At 44.7% G+C, this 19,452-nt stretch overlaps 1 protein-coding gene across 1 annotated transcript in view; it reads left to right on the forward strand.

Moving 5' to 3' along the window:
- Positions 1–458: 458 nt before the first annotated feature.
- TBXAS1 (thromboxane A synthase 1) overlaps positions 459–19,452 on the forward strand; it is a 173,959-nt gene continuing 154,965 nt past the window's right edge. Inside the window, exon 1 of the mRNA XM_055591076.1 lies at positions 459–682. Within this exon, the coding sequence (XP_055447051.1) occupies positions 594–682 (89 nt within the window). The 5' untranslated portion in view covers positions 459–593. The remainder of the gene's footprint in view (positions 683–19,452) is intronic.

A 19,452-nucleotide genomic window follows, 5' to 3' on the forward strand; every position in this document is an offset into this window, starting at 1 on the left:
CCCGACCCAGGAATTGAACCGGGGTCTCCTGCATTGCAGGCGGGTTCTTTACCAACTGAGCTATTAGGGAAGCCCAAATGACCTTAGTGGGATGGATGTCCTCAACGCAGCTGGCATTTTTCATCAGTCTGATGTCTGGCCTTGAATTTTTCTGGGGCATTCAGTTTCCTGACCCATATGAGCATTTAATGACAAATTAATTTTTTTTTAAGCATGTTCTTTCTTTAAGGAGTACTTGTCACGATAGAATTCTACGGTTGCAGCCATTTTCTTTCCCAGGAGACCTTGGGTCGGGTCTGCTGCTGCTTCTTCCCAGGAAAGTTAACGTAAATGTTTATTGGCGGTACAGTCGTCAAGAAAATAAAGTTGCTGATTCATTGCCTTACAATGAAACCCTTTGTTTTTCCCTCCTCTTCCTTCCTCTTTATAAGGAGACATTTCCGAGAAAGGGCACACTTCAGGGACCCACATCTTGGGATATTTTCTTGGTTGCCTATGTCTTCTGTCTGCAGACTGTGGGTTCCTGTAACAGCTTGGGGATCAGCCTTTCTCTTTCCTCTGCAGTACCACCCCTCTAGGGTCTCTGAGGAACAATGGAAGTCTTAGGGCTCTTCAGGCTGGAAGTGAGTGGCCCCATGGTGACGGTGGCCCTGTCCGTGGTCTTCTTGGCCCTCCTGAAATGGTAAGTGCAGCCAGTATTCCCAACCACGGTGACATTGTCAGAAATAGCAGTCGCAGAGCCATGCTGGAACCAGGGTGGGGTCTGTGGGAGTGTGTTTTTCTTCCTCTCTAATCTACAGGGAGTTGAGTATTAACACAGCTTCAGAATTAAAAGCAAACAGCCAGGTTAATCTTTTGCTCTAATGCATGCGATGGAGGTGTCAGGAAAGGCTGGTGATTCAGTGACTGAGAACGCTACACATAATTAAGTTTGAGATAGAGGGAGAAAGCAACAGATTGGCAAGGTTTGGGCAGAAGTATTTCCTTGCATCCCCGTCCTATCTCCCCAGGCTGGATTTACAGCAGATTCAGCCTCTTGGTTCTGATGACGTTAAAAGCAAAAAAATAAAAGATAAAGGAGCTGTCCGGCGACGTGGTCTGGCGACGTGCATGGGAAAGTCACTGCGAAGGGATTTCTGTAGGTTTAAAGATAAAGAGGTGGAACTAATTTCCTCGTTTTCTAATATTTGATAGAAAGGGATGAATGAAGTGTGTGCAGTGCCACCAAGTCTGAGACCTGGGAGGATCTCAAATTTAAACTGGAAACAACTCCCCGTGATCTTGTTAATTCAACAGAAGGTTTTCTGAAGTCTGACTTGATCAGAGACTGGATGTGAGGCTCCACAATATGCTTCATTTATGCATATTCACCTTGTCAATGAAAGTTACTAAATTACCCACTCCATCAAAAGCACCTGGATTTAGGCAGCTCTGGTTTTTGAGGGGAAAGTGGAAAAAATAATGGAGAGTTTGAGTTTGAACAGAATTTCAATTTACGTTTCTGGTAGTAATAAAGCCTCCTCTCGATTAATAACTGGGAAAGCACTTTGAAAAGCATCAAGCATTATGCAAATGTGAGGTATTATTCTTTTGGAATTTGCATAGCTGAAAATGGAATTCACGTTTGATGTTCTATGATGATGAAATTACTTCTTGGAAATTGGCTCTGAAACCCAGCTTCGGTCCCAGTGCTGTTTTGCTTTCTAACTGGTTTAATTATCTTTTGAACTTTTCTCAGTGTGGCTTATCTTGCCTTGAAACCAGCCACATGCAAACCCAGGAGCAAGTGGTAGGCTCCCTCCCCCACCCTGCTCCATCCTTCCATCCATCTCAGCGTGTTTCTGCTCAGAGATGGACTTAGCACAGTGCCTGATATGTTCTGGGTGCTTAGTAGACATCAGCCAGTATCATTAACTATCGTTTAATGTGACCTAAACACAGAGGGAAATAAGTCTTTTGTGCTTCAGGTATATTTAAAATTTCTCATTAATATGCTTATTAATATTAATTTCTCATCAACAGTTGTGCACTGATTGTAATTCTCAAAGAGTGTCCTGTTGGAGGCCCCCATGGTCTCACAGCATCCATATTTCTATTGTACACTTCACTTCACTTCTGTTTCTGTCTTATTGGGTCTTTTCAATTTCTATAGTCTTAATTTCCAGCTCAGTGCCTGATATATATAGTATGGCTCTGATAAATGTCTGATGAATGGGTGAGTGAATTGCATATATTAATGTTGTGCTTGTCCTGGAAAGGGGCATGTGTCCTGAGTGATAAGCTGCTGTAACTGGGTGTTTCTAATCAGCGTAGATCAGAGTCACAGCTAATAACACCATACCATTCAGCAAGGCAGTTGTGCATTTGTAATCTGTTCCGGGGCCATGCTAATAACTTGGGTCAAAGACACTGAGATTAGAGACAGGCATGAAGCGGAGGTGGTGAATAGGAAGCCAGAGGCGACTTCTATTTGTTCTTGTGAAAATATTTACCAATTTGTTCATGTGTACCAGGCATGGCATGAGGCCCTGGTACAAGGTCAGAAAACAGGAGGTCTAGATCAGATGCCCAAGGTGGGGGAGATGTGAAGGTTGTGGCTGAGCTGGCTGTCTGGGGAGGATAATGCTGAAGAGGAGGAGCCTTGAGGGGCCGTGGATGTGGTTCTTATACCCTAGGTCTATCCCGGATCAGCTCAAGGTCACCATCCTTGAGCTCTCAACGCTTGTTTTCCAGGCAAAACTCCTGAGAGAAGTGAAGTGAAGTGAAAGTTGCTTAGTCGTGTGCGACCCCTTGGACTATACAGTCCATGGAGTCCTCCAGGCCAGAATACTGGAGTGGGTGGCCTTTCCCTTCTTCAGGGGATCTTCCCGACCCAGGGATCGAACCCAGGTCTTCTGCATTGAGGTGGATTCTTTCAGCTGAGCCACAAGGGAAGCCCAAGAATACTGGAGTGGGTAGCCTATCCCCTCTCCAGTGGATCTTCCTGACACAGGGATCGAACTGGGGTCTCCTGCACTGCAGGTGGATTCTTTACCAACTGAGCTATCAGGGAATCCCCAAGACTCCTGGGCAACAGACATCAGCTTGAATGAGGCAGGGCCTCCCTCCCGCTTCATTTTCTCGACAAGATGCATGTGGGAAAGAGAAGGGCACTCAGGGAGAGCTGGGGGTAGAGAGACCCTCACAGCATCTGCCCCCAAGGAGGTCTTGTGCAGAGTGCAGTTTTGAAGGTTTAAACTCCTTACTCTTTCTTGTTAAGAGTTCCGCCTGCCTCTGGACCAGGAGAGCGTGCGATAAGAGTCTCAACTCTGGGAAGGTAACACGAGGAGGGCCACTTCTTGCCGGCTCCACCAGCCTGGGGGTTCATTCAAATCAGGGGCGAGGTCCCGTACCTCACTGCAGTTCTGGAAACTTCTGTCCATGACTTGCCTGTTCTAGTGTCTGGTTTAATGCAGGCAAAATGAAGAAGTCCACATGGCACTCAGGATGTAGGCTTTGGTCCTCGCCTCTTGCAGCAGCTTCATCCCCCAGACCCTGACTCCATCCTGTGGGCTTGGCAGTTCCATGAATGGCCACGTGCTCCATGCATCCAGGCGTCTGTTCTTGCTGTTCTCCATGCTTGGAATCCCCTTTCTCTCCTCTTTCCTTCAAGGAGCTCAGTGGCACCTCCTCACTGAAGGTTCTGCTTGCCCACGGCACTGACCAGTCCCACTCACTGTGGTTTTCCTTGTTGTTCTCACCTCTATCCCCCGCTCCTCCACAATGCATGCATGCAGTTGGTGCCTAATGAATGTTGGCTCTAATCTCCACTGGTATTTTCTTGCTGGCTCTTCCCTTAGATGTCATAGCTCAATACAAGTCTTAATTCTTCTGCCTACATGCATCATCCTTTTCTTATGGCCTTTTCAGTTTGGACCAGCTTGGGGTCCATGCTCTAATTGGACCCCAACAGGTGTGCTGTTTTTGGATCTCTACTCACCTTGCAGAGCAAGACTATGGCATGTACTTAAACATTTCATTATGAAGTATATGTATGAATTTAGAAAGCAGAATAGAAAAGAATCAATTTCATTTTAAAAGAGACTAAAATAGTATATTTTGATAGTTTTCCCCTAAAGGTATTTGATACAATTTTTTTGATGACAGTCACTAAAATGGATAGTTATGAGGCTGAACAGTGTGCACTGGGGTCTAAGGGGCTCAGGGCTACTCCCCTGGGGGTTGGAGCTGGGGATGTAGGATACATTAGCAAGAAGCCCACGAAGCTTGTGATCAAAACATGTGACAAAACATCTTAAAATCTCATTTTTCTGTATAAAGTTGTTTGAAATCCTGACTTTTGGAAGAGATTTATGTCCAAGAAGTAAGTGGTGTGAGTTAAATAGTGCTAGAGGCAATCTTGCCTGGCAAATCCCATGGACGGAGGAGCCTGGTAGGCTGCAGTCCATGGGGTCGCTAGGAGTCGGACACGACTGAGCGACTCCACTTTCCCTTTTCACTTTCATGCATTGGAGAAGGAAATGGCAACCCACTCCAGTGTTCTTGCCTGGAGAATCCCAGGGACGGGGGAGCCTGGTGGGCTTCCGTCTATGGGGTTGCACAGAGTCGGACACGACTGAAGCGACCTAGCAGCAGCAGTAGCAGCAGAGGCAATCTTAAGTACAATGTAATTAAACTTTGAGCTGGCAGCTTTTGGTAAGATGAGGATTTCTTTATTAAGAAAGAGTGTAAAGTGAAGTGAAAGTGAAAGTTACTCAGTCGTATCTGACTCTTTGTGACCCCATGGACTATACAGTTCATAGAATTCTCCAGGCCAGAATACTGGAGTGGAGTAGCCTTTTCCTTCTCCAGGAGATGGATCTTCTCAACCCAGGGATCGAACCCAGGTCTCCCAAAATGTGGGCCGATTCTTTATCAGCTGAGCCACAAGGGAAGACCAAGAATACTGGAGTGGGTAGCCTATCCCTTCTCCAGTGGACCTTCCCAACCCAGGAATTGAACCAGGGTCTCCTGCATTGCAGGCAGATTCTTTACCAACTGAGCTATCAGGGAAGCCCTAAGAAAGAGTGTAAGGATTCCCTATTTAATAACATGCAAATATACTTGCCCGATCCACACAGACAGAAACTAGATTAGTGGTTGTCAGGAGCTGGAGGAGAGGAGATGGGAGTGGTTGCTGGTAGGTGTGGAGTTTCTTGGGGATGATGAAAATGTTCTGAAATTAGATAATGCTGATGGTTGCACAACTCAGTGAATATACTAAAACCACTGAATCATATACTTTAACAGGATGAATTTTATGACATGTGAATTATATCACAATAAAAAATTCATCTGTACAGGGGAAAAAAAAAAAAAGAAAGCAAGAGAAAGAATGTAAGGAAATAGCCCAAATATTAATGGTTGTGGTTTAATTGCAAAGTCGTGTATGATTCTTGTGATCCCATGGACTGTAGCCTGTCAGGCTCCCCTGTCCATAGGATTCTCCAGGCAAGAATACTGGAGTGGGTTGCCATTTCCTTCACCAGGGTATCTTTCCCACCCAGGAATCAAACCTGGGTCTCCTGCATTGCAGGAAGATTCTTTTCCAACTGAGTTACAAGGAATAGTGTGGGGTTTTTTCTTCCTTTACTCTTTCTGCATCTTTCATATTTTTAAGACAAATATCAATTACTGAGCAAAACAACAACAAAAAAGGTTTTACTAAAAAGAGTAGGGAATTCCTCCTCTGTAGCAATGAAGAGGAAAGCAGTCTTATGCTTTGAACATGGAGGTTTCAAGACGTACTCTCCAATAGCAGAGTAGAACATACAGGAGAATTTAGAATAATCGGGAAACTTCCTGGCTGATGAAGCAGTGAGGAAAGTAAACTGAGGTTGTTGCGATAAGTGGCTAAAGAGAGAAGAGCTGTCTTGGGAAGGTGGAAGGGCTCTTAATGCCAAGCTGCATTTAAGTCTGAGGAACCTGAGACCCAGAAATATAAACCAAATGGACATTAAAATAGGAAACAGGGTAAGTTAGTATTCTGATCAAGTCTCATTCTCAGTTTAGTTCAGTTCAGTCACTCAGTCATGTCCAACTCTTTGTGACCCCATGGACTGCAGCACACCAGGCTTCCCTGTCCATCACCAACTCCCGGAGCTTGCTCAAACTCATGTCCATTGAGTCGGTGATGCCATCCAGTCATCTCATCTTTTGTCATCCCCTTCTTCTCCCGCCTTCAATATTTCCCAGCATCAGGGTCTTTTCCAGTGAGTGAGTTCTTTGCATCAGGTGGCCAAAGTATTGGAGCTTCAGCTTCAGCATCAGTCCTTCTAATTAATATTCAGGACTGATTTCCTTTAGGATTGACTAGTTTGATTCCCTTGCTTGACTCTCCCTTGAGAGTCCAATCTACTCTCAAGAGTCTTCTCCAACACCACAGTTCAAAAGCATCAATTCTTCGGCACTCAGCTTTCTCATTCTAAGTCTCATTCTAAGATCAGATCAGATCAGATAAGATCATCGTCAGTCATGTCCAACTCTTTGTGACCCCATGAATCGCAGCACGCCAGGCCTCCCTGTCCATCACCAACTCCCGGAGTTCACTCAGACTCACGTCCATTGAGTCAGTGATGCCATCCAGCCATCTCATCCTCTGTTGTGTCCTTCTCCTCCTACCCCCAATCCCTCCCAGCATCAAAGTCTTTTCCAATGAGTCAACTCTTCACATCAGGTGGCCAAAGTACTGGAGTTTCAGCTTTAGCATCATTCCTTCCAAAGAAATCCCAGGGCTGATCTCCTTCAGAATGGACTGGTTGGATCTCCTTGCAGTCCAAGGGACGCTCAAGAGTCTTCTCCAACACCACAGTTCAAAAGCTTCAATTCTTCGGCACTCAGCCTTCTTCACAGTCCAACTCTCCCATCCATACATGACCGCAGGAAAAACCATAGCCTTGACTAGACGGACCTTTGTTGGCAAAGTAATGTCTCTGCTTTTGAATATGCTATCTAGGTTGGTCATAACTTTCCTTCCAAGGAGTAAGCGTCTTTTAATTTCATGGCTGCAGTCACCATCTGCACTGATTTTGGATCCCAGAAAAATAAAATCTGACACTGTTTCCACTGTTTCCCCATCTATTTCCCATGAAGTGATCGGACCGGATGCCATGATCTTTGTTTTCTGAATGTTGAGCTTTAAGCCAACTTTTTCACTCCCCTCTTTCACTTTCATCAAGAGGCTTTTGAGTTCCTCTTCACTTTCTGCCATAAGAGTGGTGTCATCTGCATATCTGAGGTTATTGATATTTCTCCCGGTAATCTTGATTCCAGCTTGTGTTTCTTCCAGTCCAGCGTTTCTCATGATGTACTCTACATATAAGTTAAATAAACAGGGTGACAATATACAGCCTTGACGTCCTCCTTTTCCTATTTGGAACCAGTCTGTTGTTCCATGTGCAGTTCTAACTGTTGCTTCCTGACCTGCATACAAATTTCTCAAGAGGCAGATCAGGTGGTCTGGTATTCCCATCTCTTTCAGAATTTTCCAGAGTTTATTGTGATCCACACAGTCAAAGGCTTTGGCATAGTCAATAAAGCAGAAATAGATGTTTTTCTGGAACTCTCTTGCTTTTTCCATGATCCAGCAGATGTTGGCAATTTGATCTCTGGTTCCTCTGCCTTTTCTAAAACCAGCTTGAACATCAGGAAGTTCACGGTTCACATATTGCTGAAGCCTGGCTTGGAAAATTTTGAGCATTACTTTACTAGCGTGTGAGATGAGTACAATTGTGCAGTAGTTTGAGCATTCTTTGGCATTGCCTTTCTTTGGGATTGGAATGAAAACTGACCTTTTCCAGTCCTGTGGCCACTGCTGAGTTTTCCAAATTAGCTGGCATATTGAGTGCAGCACTTTCTCAGCATCATCTTTCAGGATTTGGAATAGCTCAACTGGAATTCCATCACCTCCACTAACTTTGTTCATAGTGATGCTTTCTAAGGCCCACTTGACTTCACATTCCAGGATGTCTGGCTCTAGGTCAGTGATCACACCATCGTGATTATCTGGGTCATGAAGATCTTTTTTGTACAGTTCTTCTGTGTATTCTTGCCATCTCTTCTTAATATCTTCTGCTTCTGTTAGGTCCATACCATTTCTGTCCTTTATCGAGCCCATCTTTGCATGAAATGTTCCTTTGGTATCTCTGATTTTCTTGAAGAGATCTCTAGTCTTTCCCATTCTGTTGTTTTCCTCTATTTCTTTGCATTGATCGCTGAAGAAGGCTTTCTTATCTCTTCTTGCTATTTTTTGGAACTCTGCATTCATATGTTTATATCTTTCCTTTTCTCCTTTGCTTTTCACTTCTCTTCTTTTCACAGCTCTTTGTAAGGCCTCCCCAGACAGCCATTTTGCTTTTTTGCATTTCTTTTCCATGGGGATGGTCTTGATCCCTGTCTCCTGTACAATGTCACGAACCTCATTCCATAGTTCATCAGGCACTCTATCAGATCTAGTCCCTTAAATCTATTTCTCACTTCCACTGTATAATCATAAGGGATTTGATTTAGGTCATACCTGAATGGTCTAGTGGTTTTCCCTAGAAATTTCTTCAATTTAAGTCTGAATTTGACAATAAGGAGTTCATGGTCTGAGCCACAGTCAGCTCCTGGTCTTGTTTTTGCTGACTGTATAGAGCTTCTCCATCTTTGGCTGCAAAGAATATAATCATTCTGATTTTGGTGTTGACCATCTGGTGATGTCTATGTATAGAGTCTTCTCTTGTGTTGTTGGAAGAGGGTGTTTGTTATAACCAGTGCATTTTCTTGGCAAAACTCTTTGCCCTGCTTCATTCCGTATTCCAAGGCCAAATTTGCCTGTCACTCCAGGTGTTTCTTGATTTCCTACTTTTGCATTCCAGTCCCCTATAATGAAAAGAACATCTTTTTTGGGTGTTAGTTCTAAAAGGTCTTGTAGATCTTCATAGAACTGTTCAACTTCAGCTTCTTCAGCATTACTGGTTGGGGCATAGACTTGGATTACTGTGATATTGAATGGTTTGCCTGGGAAACGAACAGAGATCATTCTGTTGTTTTTGAGATTGCATCCAAGTACTGCATTTTGGACTCTTTTGTTGCCCATGATGGCTACTCCATTTCTTCTAAGGGATTCCTGCCCGCAGTAGTAGATATAATGATCATCTGAGTTAAATTCACCCATTCCGGTCCATTTCAGTTCGCTAATTTCTAGAATGTCGACATTCACTCTTGCCATCTCTTGTTTGACCACTTCCAATTTGCCTTGATTCATGGACCTGACATTCCAGGTTCCTATGCAATATTGCTCTTTATAGCATTGGACCTTGCTTCTATCACCAGTCACATCCACAGCTGGGTATTGTTTTTGCTTTGGCTCCATCCCTTCATTCTTTCTGGAGTTATTTCTCCACTGATCTCCAGTAGCATATTGGGCACCTACTGACCTGGGGAGTTTCTCTTTCAGTATCCTATGATTTTGCTTTTTCATACTGTTCATGGGGTTCTCAAGGCAAGAATACTGAAGTGGTTTGCCATTCCCTTCTCCAGTGGACCACATTCTGTCACATCTCTCCACCATGACCCGCCCATCTTGGGTTGCCCCACGGGCATGGCTTAGTTTCATTGAGTTAGACAAGGCTGTTGTCCTAGTGTGATTAGATTGACTAGTTTTCTGTGAGTATGGTTTCAGTGTGTTTGCCTCTGATGCCCTCTTGCAACACCTACCGTCTTACTTGGGTTTCTCTTACCTTGGGCGTGGGGTATCTCTTCATGGCTGCTTCAGCAAAGTGCAGCCATTGCTCCTTACCTTGGATGAGGGGTATCTCCTCACCACCGCCCTTCCTGACCTTCAACGTGGGATAGCTCCTCTAGGCCCTCCTGCGCCCGCACAGCCACGGCTCCTTGGACGTGGGGTTGGTCCTCCCAGCCACCGCCCCTGGCCTCCGGCGTGGGGGCGTGGGGTAGCTCCTCCCGGCCGCCCCCCTTGACCTCAGACGCAGGGTAGCTCCTCTCGGCCGTTCCTGCGCTGTCGCGGTATGGTACTCTCGGCTGCTGCCCCTGACCTCAGACGTGGGGTAACTCCTCTTGGCTGCCGCCCTTCGGGCTTGGGGTCCTCCCGGCTTCTACCCCTGACCTCGGATGTGGGGTGGCTCCTCTCTGCCGCGCTTAGCGCGCCGGTCGCAGCCGCCTGCGCTCATCAGGTTAAATTAAATTGTGAATAGTGATCATTAAGACAATGAAAAGGTCCATCCCTGTCTGTACCTGGAAGTTTCTTTCTCATAGAGCTTGCTTTCCATGTAGAAAAACTAGATTCTAACTCTAGCTGCTGCTGCTGCTGCTAAGTCGCTTCAGTCGTGTCCAACTCTGTGCGACCCCATAGATGGCAGCCCACCAGGCTCCCCCGTCCCCTACATCTAATTTCAGACATATTTAAAAGAAACCACTGGGACTTCCCTAGTGGTTCAGTACTAAGATTTTGAGCTCCCAATGCAGAGGGCCCAGGTTTAATCCCTGATCAAGGAACCAGATCCCACATGCCACAACTAAGAGTTTGCATGCCACAACTAAAAATCCTGCATGCCACAACTAAAGATTTCACATGCTGCAGCTACAGATCCCACATCCCTCAACTAAGACCTGGCACAGTCAAACAAATATTTAAAAAAGGAAAGAAACCACTGCTCCCAGGGTGCAATTTGGTTCAATGTATGCAAATCAATAAATGTGATACACCAACATTGACAGAATGAAGATACACCACATTAACAGCTAATCTACAATTATCTCAATAGATGCAGGAAATGCATTTGACAAAATCTGACTTCCTTTCATGATAAAAACTCTCAAAAAATTAGGACGGAAAGTACCTCAACACAATAAAGGCCATAGTTCAGGACAAGGTCACAGCTAACATCATACTCAAGAGTGAGAAGCTGAAAGTCTTTTCTCTAAGATCAGGAACAAGACAAGAATGCCCACTTTTGACATTCAGCATAATGCTAGAAGTCCTAGCAGAGCAATTAGATAAGAAAAGGAAAACATTGATATCTAAATTAGAAAGGAAGAAGTAAAACTATCTGTTTGCAGAGCATATGCTCCCCCCACCCCACCAAAAACCATTAGAACTAATGAATGAATTCATTAAAGTTGCAGGATACAAAATCAACATAAAAAGGTCAGTTGCATTTCTACAGACTAACAACAAACTTTCTGAAAAAGAAATCAATCCCATTGACAATAGCTTCAAAGAGAATGAAATACTTAAGGATAGCTTTAATCAAGGAAGTAAAAGATCTGTACGCTGAAAATTTCATCAATATGCCATTGATGAAAGAAATGGAAAAAGCCACAAAATACATGGAAAAAAATCCCATGTTTATATGTGGGAAGAATTAATATTGTCAAAATGTTCATAGTACCCAAAGTGATCTATGGAGTCAATGTAATACCTATCAAAATTCCAATGGCATTTTCCACAGATAGGAAAAAAATCTTAAAATTTGCATAGATCCACAAAAGACTGAATTGTAAAGTCACTGTTGAGAAAGAAGAACAAATTTGGAGGCATCACATTTTCTGATTTCAAACTATATTACAGAGTTATAATAGTCAAAACATGTGGTTCTGGAATAAAAACAGACACATGGACGGAGGAGCCTGGTATGCTGCAGTCCAATGGGGTCACTAAGAGTCGGACACGACTGAGCAACTTTCCTTTCACTTTTCACTTTCATGCATTGAAGAAGGAAATGGCAACCCACTCCAGTGTTCTTGCTTAGAAAATCCCAGGGACAGGGGAGCCTGGTAGGCTGCCGGCTCTGGGGTCGCACAGAATCGGACATGACTGAAGCAACTTAGCAGCAGCAGCAGCAACCATAAATAAAAATAAACCCAAATCAGATTAACAACTTAAATGTAAGACCTGCAACTAAAAGTCTCTTAGAAGAAAACAGAGAAAAAGCCCCTTGACATTGGTCTTGGCAATGATTTTTTTGGCTATGACACTAAAAACACAGGCAACAACATCACAAATAAGCTAGTGGGACTACATGAAACTAAAATCTTCTACACAGCAAAGGAAACAATGGACAAAACGAAAGGCCACCCAGCACCTTCTGGGTTTACTCCATGACTGCTTCATCTGTTGATGGTCTTGCTTGGGCTGATCTGTGCTGAATCTAGCTGCCACCGGTGCTGGTGAAAAACAAGTTGGATAAGACCCAAGGGGTCTGCTAGGGACTGCTCCCTCTCCTGCCTGGACACCCTACTCTTCCTTCTTGGCAGTTCCTATGGTGCTGAGTGTCCCAGGGCCCAGGAAATACCCTCAGGAGGCAGCTTTTGGGGGTCTCCTTGTAGCTTCTTGCATGATTCTTGCATCTCATCTTCCTGTCTTATTCCTTCAGCCTTTCTGGGTCACCAGCCAGGCACAGGTGGCTTTGGGAAGCAGGAAGGTATTTAGCTGGGTCTTGAGATGCAGGGAAGGACTAGCAGAGAAGAGGAGGGTGGACATTTCAGGTGGGAAGGTGTCAGAAGTGAGGGCAACATCAGGCTTTGTAACATTTGGTGAAACAGACCATTCAGAGTGTGAATAATGGACACATTTTAGAAATACATTTTAGAGGCCGTGGATAATTTCCGGTGCCCTAGAGCATCATAGAAAAGGATGCATGTTGTTTCCTTACTTTTTTGTGCTTTTGTCTAGGATATGATGGGTACTTCGGTTTAATAATTCAGTGATGAGCTTGGAGATAAAATTGAGCCTGCTTATGAAAACTAGGTCTGTGTCTCCTTGAGGACCATTTTCACAGAATATTATTTTTTGTTTTCTCTCTTTTAAATAGTTGTGCACAATATCCCCAGCCTTCTTCTCACTTTATTGATTTTCCAGAACGAGAGGACGAGGTGTGACTATAAAATAACGTGACTGATTATTTTAGCATATGCACCAGAACTTATACAGCCAAATGAATTTTGTGACCTTCAAAGGCATTTTCCTGATAGGCTGAAACCTTACTGCAGATATGCCATATCAGAAAACACATTCTTAGCACTTTTGTCTGGAAACGGTCCTCGGTGTGTGAGTGCAGTCTTTCGACCACCCTCAAGGCACAAATCATTGTCTTTGTTGAGAACAGATTGATTTTTTAAAAAACAGCCCAAATTTTGGCAACTAGGCGATTAGACTGGGTAATATTATTTTTAATCCCAAGAAAAATGTGATTATAAAATAATAAGGCTTGCTGTCCTTTACCAAGAAGTTTATGAGCCATTTCTGGAAGCCAGGGGATTCTGTTGGGCCATACTCACTGGACATATGAGTTGCTCTGAGTCAAGCTTAGTTTCACTTTAAAGACAACAGCAGCATTCATCTTAGCACTTATGGTCATACATCGTTTTATCTTATAAGGAATTCAGGCTTCTGGAATTGGTAGCATTGACTCTTTGGGCAGAGATGAAAGAAGCTGCTCATTCACTCTATAAACAAAGCAGACCATCCGATTTGTGTTTGTGCCTTACTGAGCTGTTTGCTGCTCCCCCTGGGAGCGCAGTGGTTCTTCCAGAAATGAAACTACTGCACGGACCCTCCCCTTCACCCCCGAACATCATGATCCCAACCAACCAAACAGGCTGCCGTTTGCCTTTGAAGGCAAGGGCCTCATCTTTGGGAACCTGAACCGTGTAGCAGGGATTTGTTTCTGCTGGCCAAAAGGACACACATCTGCACAAGAGGGCGAGACGTTGGGGAGAGCAGGGATGGGAGCAGGTATCATGCAGCTAATGACTGGCACTTCAGCGAGGAAGGGCCACCTTGTCCCTGGCTTACGAGAAATACGTGATGCTGCACAGTGTCCCGGGGGCTGGGAGACACGAGGCGCATCAGCTGAGAGGGGTGACCCCTGGAGCCCTGCTGTCTCACAGTCCTCACCCCCACCCTACCCGGACAGAGCCGAGAGCTGGGTGACCCTGCAGAGCCACCTCAAGGCCCCAGGTGGTCTTACGAAGACGTGTTTGCTTTCACCGCAGCAGACGGCAGTTCCTGAGCGTGGCCCCAGAAAAAGGATGGTCCCCTCTTTTTGTGGCTCAAAGTTTTCTGGGAAAATGGTGTCAGAGAGTGAAGGCAAGGCCAACTGCTACCGATAGTGGCTTCAACCAAAACCCTGCTTCCCAAGCGCCGCCCAGACTCCCGGCAAGAGCCAGCGCCGGGCACCAAAGTCCGCGGCGGCCTCTGCCCTCTGAGCCAGGAAGTATGCCAAGTTGCCCCTGAATCGCCTTCCTCTACACACAATCCACCCCTTCTCGCCACACTCTGCACATCGCAGTCCCCGCTGCCCGATGCCCTTGCCTCTCTGTTAAAGGAAATCCAACCCATCCCTCAAAACCTTGTCTAAACATTGCCTTCCTGAAGGTCTCCTTAGCCAGGCCAGCCATCAACAAGCCTGGCTTCCTCTGAATTCCGCTTTCTGTCTCTACTGCGGTCTTGGCACTTGCTGTACTCTTCTATCGCTCATGCCTGTGTCCTATTTCCTGGCCTGACAAGGCCCTGAGGGCAAGGGATGAATCTTAAACCCATGAGTGCCTTGTGCAGAGTAGCTGCTCAGTAAACTTTAATGACCATACATATGCATGGCATGGCTTCTAAATGATAGCTGCCATGTGTGTGTGTGTGTGAGCATCTGTGTGTGCTCCGATGGATACACTAGCGGCAGCATGACCTCAACACCTGGCAGAACGCCTTGCACACAGGTCATTGAAAGAGTAAATTCCTTCTTTGTTCACACACTCACCAACTGCTGAAGGCTTTCCAGGCCGTGTGCTGGTTCTACCTCATTGATGGGCTATGGATCACTTGACCATGAACTCAGATAAAGTAATTATCACATTAGAAATAGAGGAGCAAAGCTCTGATGCAAAAGTAGGAGATGGGATGGAAGGCAGGACCCAGCCATTTAGAAGATGAGGTATGTGGGGAGCACAGAACACCCGCTGTGTGGGCAGGGTATCCTGACCGCAGTGTGGGGGAGGGGAGATCCAGCCTCCAGCAGAGACATCAAAAGACAAGCCCTTCATCCTTCATTGTTTTATTAACCGCTAATCCCCATAGTTCAGAGCAACGCTATCTAAACTCTTCACCAGCGTCTTTGTTTATATTATTTCCCCATAGGTCTCGTGTTCTATTGTCCAAACAACGATGTATATTTAAGTCATGATTGATTTATTTTCTCATTTTAATTACTCAAAGACAAGCTGATGGAAACGCTGCCAATGAGAATAGTGATCAATGAGAGAACCGGCATTCGTATACCCAGTTATAATTCTACTCCAAAGCAAAGAAACTTGACATTTTTGTTAACCTGCACAATCTGATTGTCAATAGAGGCACACTTTCCATTGAGGCTCTTTGAAATGCTGAAAATATCTCATGTACCCCCTTCCTATCTCTACAAATCAATAGGCATCTGGGAACCCCAGGCTGTAAGCATTGTGAAGGATAGTCAGCTATGCATTTGATGGTTTGAGTGCTATCTGTACATAGAGTGACTGAAATTGGTAGCATCATCTCAAGATATAAGGGACAATAGAAGGAGGTAATTCGGCAGTTCTCAGGAGAAATATGGCACCGTGTGAGTCAGCAAGGCCTTTCTAGTTGAGGGCAGGTACACTTTTCCCCTAGAGGAGCTTGGGTACATCCATCCTTGCCAGATTTTTCACTGATAAGAGAGGGCTGACCGTCCATGGCTCTCCGAAAATGGCATCTTCTCCACCCAAACCCCCAGGCCAGCTCTCCCTCACCTGGATAGTCAACCCAGTCTTGTTTCCTAAGCGGTCCTTGAAACATTCTTTTCCCTCTATCTGCTCTTCTACTCCTGGAATTGTGGATTTCAAGAGCATCTGGAAATAATCACCCATCTTGTTTCCCTGTTTCTTGTCTTGTGCCCCTCAAAATTGTCCTTCACATCTGCAGCCCAAAGAACAACCAGCCTCTCACCGCTGGGGCAGAAAGCTCTCCCATGGCCCTCCCTGCCTGCAGAATTGGTCTCCTCAGCTGGCACAGGAGGCCCTGTCCAACCTGGTTGCCTCCTCACCTGCCGCTTTGCTCTCTGGTCCCTCTGTTCCTTCCACACACCATGTTGTATGCCATTCATTTCCTCCCCTCTCCTGGGATGCTCTTGATTCCTTCATTCTGGTGAGAGCCCTGCATCCCTGTGATCTTGACCCCAGCACACCTGGTGTCTTCTCTCTCTCGAACCACTTCCCTGGCTCCCCTGTTAGAAGGTAAGCAGGACTGGATCTTAGGTGCCCAGCACTGTGCTTGTACATTTCTTTTGGGTAATAGACACTTAGTTATTTGCTGACAAAGTTGAATTAAGAGGGACAGTATATAGGATTTTGTGTGGCACATGCTTGGCATATATAGACACAAATTCATGTTGTTCTTTGCAGCTATGAATATCCTCATAGAGAATTTCCATTTATTTCTAAATCCATATCACTGCAACCAAGCTGCCACCCTCACTTGTTATATAACAGAATTTCACTGCATTGAACTCTGGATCTCAGTGAAGGATTTCATCTCTATAATTCAGGTGCCACTGGGCTGTGGGTTGAAGTTCATCTCTGTACAGTGTATGAAGGAAGGATTGCTAAACAAAATCTTGCTGCAAAGGTGACTTTTGAACCTCTTTAGGAAAATAAACTATTCTCAAGCACTTTCACCGATGTTAGTTCATCAACACTGCTTTTAGAAACACACTAAAAATACTTCACTCTTGGCTGCCTTTCCTCCATGTATGTAATGTCCCAGAGCTTGGGCTTTGAAATTTGATTGCCTGGATTCATGTCTTGGTTAGTTTTGTGACCTTAAGGAAGCTGGTAAGGTGACTGTGCCTCAGATTCCCCCACTGTTAAATAGGGATAATAACAGTGCTCACCTCATAGCATGTTGGAAGGATTATATGAGTAGACTTGGAGCAGTGCTGGGCACGGTTAATGTTCAGTAAGTGTTAGCTACTGTTGCTGCTGTTTACTTGCTAAGTCGTGTCCAACTCTTTTGCAACCCCATGGACTGTAGCCCACCAGGATCCCCTGTCCTTGGAATTCTCCAGGCAAGAATACTGGAGTGGGTTGCCATTCCCTCCTCCAGGGAATCTTCCCGACCCAGGGATCAAACCTGGATCTCCTGCTTGGCAGGTGTATTCTTCACCACCGGGAAGGTTGATATTAGCATGTGTTAAATAAATGACCCCAAACTTAGCAAGCAGAACACAGGAAGATGTGGATTAGCTATTTGTGTTTACAAAGCACTACTGCATACTTCTTTTCCATGGGGATGGTCTTGATCCCTGTCTCCTGTACAATGTCACGAACCTCCATCCATAGTTCATCAGGCACTCCATCTATCAGATCTAGTCCCTTAAATCTATTTCTCACTTCCACTGTATAGTCATAAGGGATTTGATTTAGGTCATACGTGAATGGTCTAGTGGTTTTCCCTACTTTCTTCAATTTAAGTCTGAATTTGGCAATAAGGAGTTCATGGTCTGAGCCACAGTTAGCTCCCGGTCTTGTTTTTGCTGACTGTACAGAGCTTCTCCATCTTTGGCTGCAAAGAATATAATCAATCTGATTTCAGTGTTGACCATCTGGTGATGTCCATGTATAGAGTCTTCTCTTGTGTTGTTGGAAGAGGGTGTTTGTTATAACCAGTGCATTTTCTTGGCAAAACTCTATTAGTCTTTGCCCTGCTTCATTCCGTATTCCAAGGCCAAATTTGCCTGTCACTCCAGGTGTTTCTTGATTTCCTACTTTTGCATTCCAGTCCCCTATAATGAAAAGAACATCTTTTTTGGGTGTTAGTTCTAAAAGGTCTTGTAGATCTTCATAGAACTGTTCAACTTCAGCTTCTTCAGCATTACTGGTTGGGGCATAGACTTGGATTACTGTGATATTGAATGGTTTGCCTGGGAAACGAACAGAGATCATTCTGTTGTTTTTGAGATTGCATCCAAGTACTGCATTTTTGGACTCTTTTGTTGCCCATGATGGCTACTCCATTTCTTCTAAGGGATTCCTGCCCACAGTAGTAGATATAATGGTCATCTGAGTTAAATTCACCCATTCCAGTCCATTTCAGTTCGCTGATTCCTAGAATGTTGACATTCATTCTTGCCATCTCCTGTTTGACCACTTCCAATTTGCCTTGATTCATGGACCTGACATTCCAGGTTCCTATGCAATATTGCTCTTTATAGCATTGGACCTTGCTTCTATCACCAGTCACATCCACAGCTGGGTATTGTTTTTGCTTTGGCCCCATCCCTTCATTCTTTCTGGAGTTATTTCTCCGCTGATCTCCAGTAGCATATTGGGCCCCTACTGACCTGGGGAGTTCCTCTTATAGTATCCTATCATTTTGCCTTTTCATACTGTTCATGGCGTTCCCAAGGCAAGAATACTGAAGTGGTTTGCCATTCCATTCTCCAGTGGACCACATTCAACCAAAATGGCTGTCTGAGGAGGCCTTACAAATAGCTGTGAAAAGAAGATAAGTGAAAAGCAAAGGAGAAGAGGAAAGATATAAGCATCTGAATGCAGAGTTCCAAAGAATAGCAAGAAGAGATAAGAAAGCCTACCTCAGCAATCAATGCAAAGAAATAGAGGAAAACAAGAGAATGGGAAAGACTAGAGATCTCTTCAAGAAAATTAGAGATACCAAAGGAACATTTCATGCAAAGATGGGCTCGATAAAGGACAGAAATGGTATGGACCTAACAGAAGCAGAAGATATTAAGAAGAGGTGGCAGGAATACACAGAAGAACTGTACAAAAAAGATCTTCACGACCAAGACAATCACGATGGTGTGATCACTCACCTAGAGCCAGACATCCTGGAATGTGAAGTCAAGTGGGCCTTAGAAAGCATCACTACGAACAAAGCTAGTGGAGGTGATAGAATTCCAGTTGAGCTATTCCAAATCCTGAAAGATGATGCTGTGAAAGTGCTGCACTCAATATGCCAGCTAATTTGGAAAACTCAGCAGTGGCCACAGGACTGGAAAAGGTCAGTTTTCATTCCAATCCCAAAGAAAGGCAATGCCAAAGAATGCTCAAACTACCACACAATTGCACTCATCTCACACGCTAGTAAAGTAATGCTCAAAATTCTCCAAGCCAGGCTTCAGCAATACGTGAACCATGAACTTCCAGATGTTCAAGCTGGTTTTAGAAAAGGCAGAGGAACCAGAGATCAAATTGCCAACATCTGCTGGATCATGGAAAAAGCAAAAGAGTTCCAGAAAAACATCTATTTCTGCGTTATTGACTATGCCAAAGCCTTTGACTGTGTGGATCACAATAAACTCTGGAAAATTCTTCAAGAGATGGGAATACCAGACCACCTGACCTGCCTCTTGAGAAACCTGTATGCAAGTCAGGAAGCAA

The sequence above is a fragment of the Bubalus kerabau genome, chromosome 8 (assembly GCF_029407905.1).
Source record: "Bubalus kerabau isolate K-KA32 ecotype Philippines breed swamp buffalo chromosome 8, PCC_UOA_SB_1v2, whole genome shotgun sequence".
Classification (NCBI taxonomy): Eukaryota; Metazoa; Chordata; class Mammalia; order Artiodactyla; family Bovidae; genus Bubalus; species Bubalus kerabau.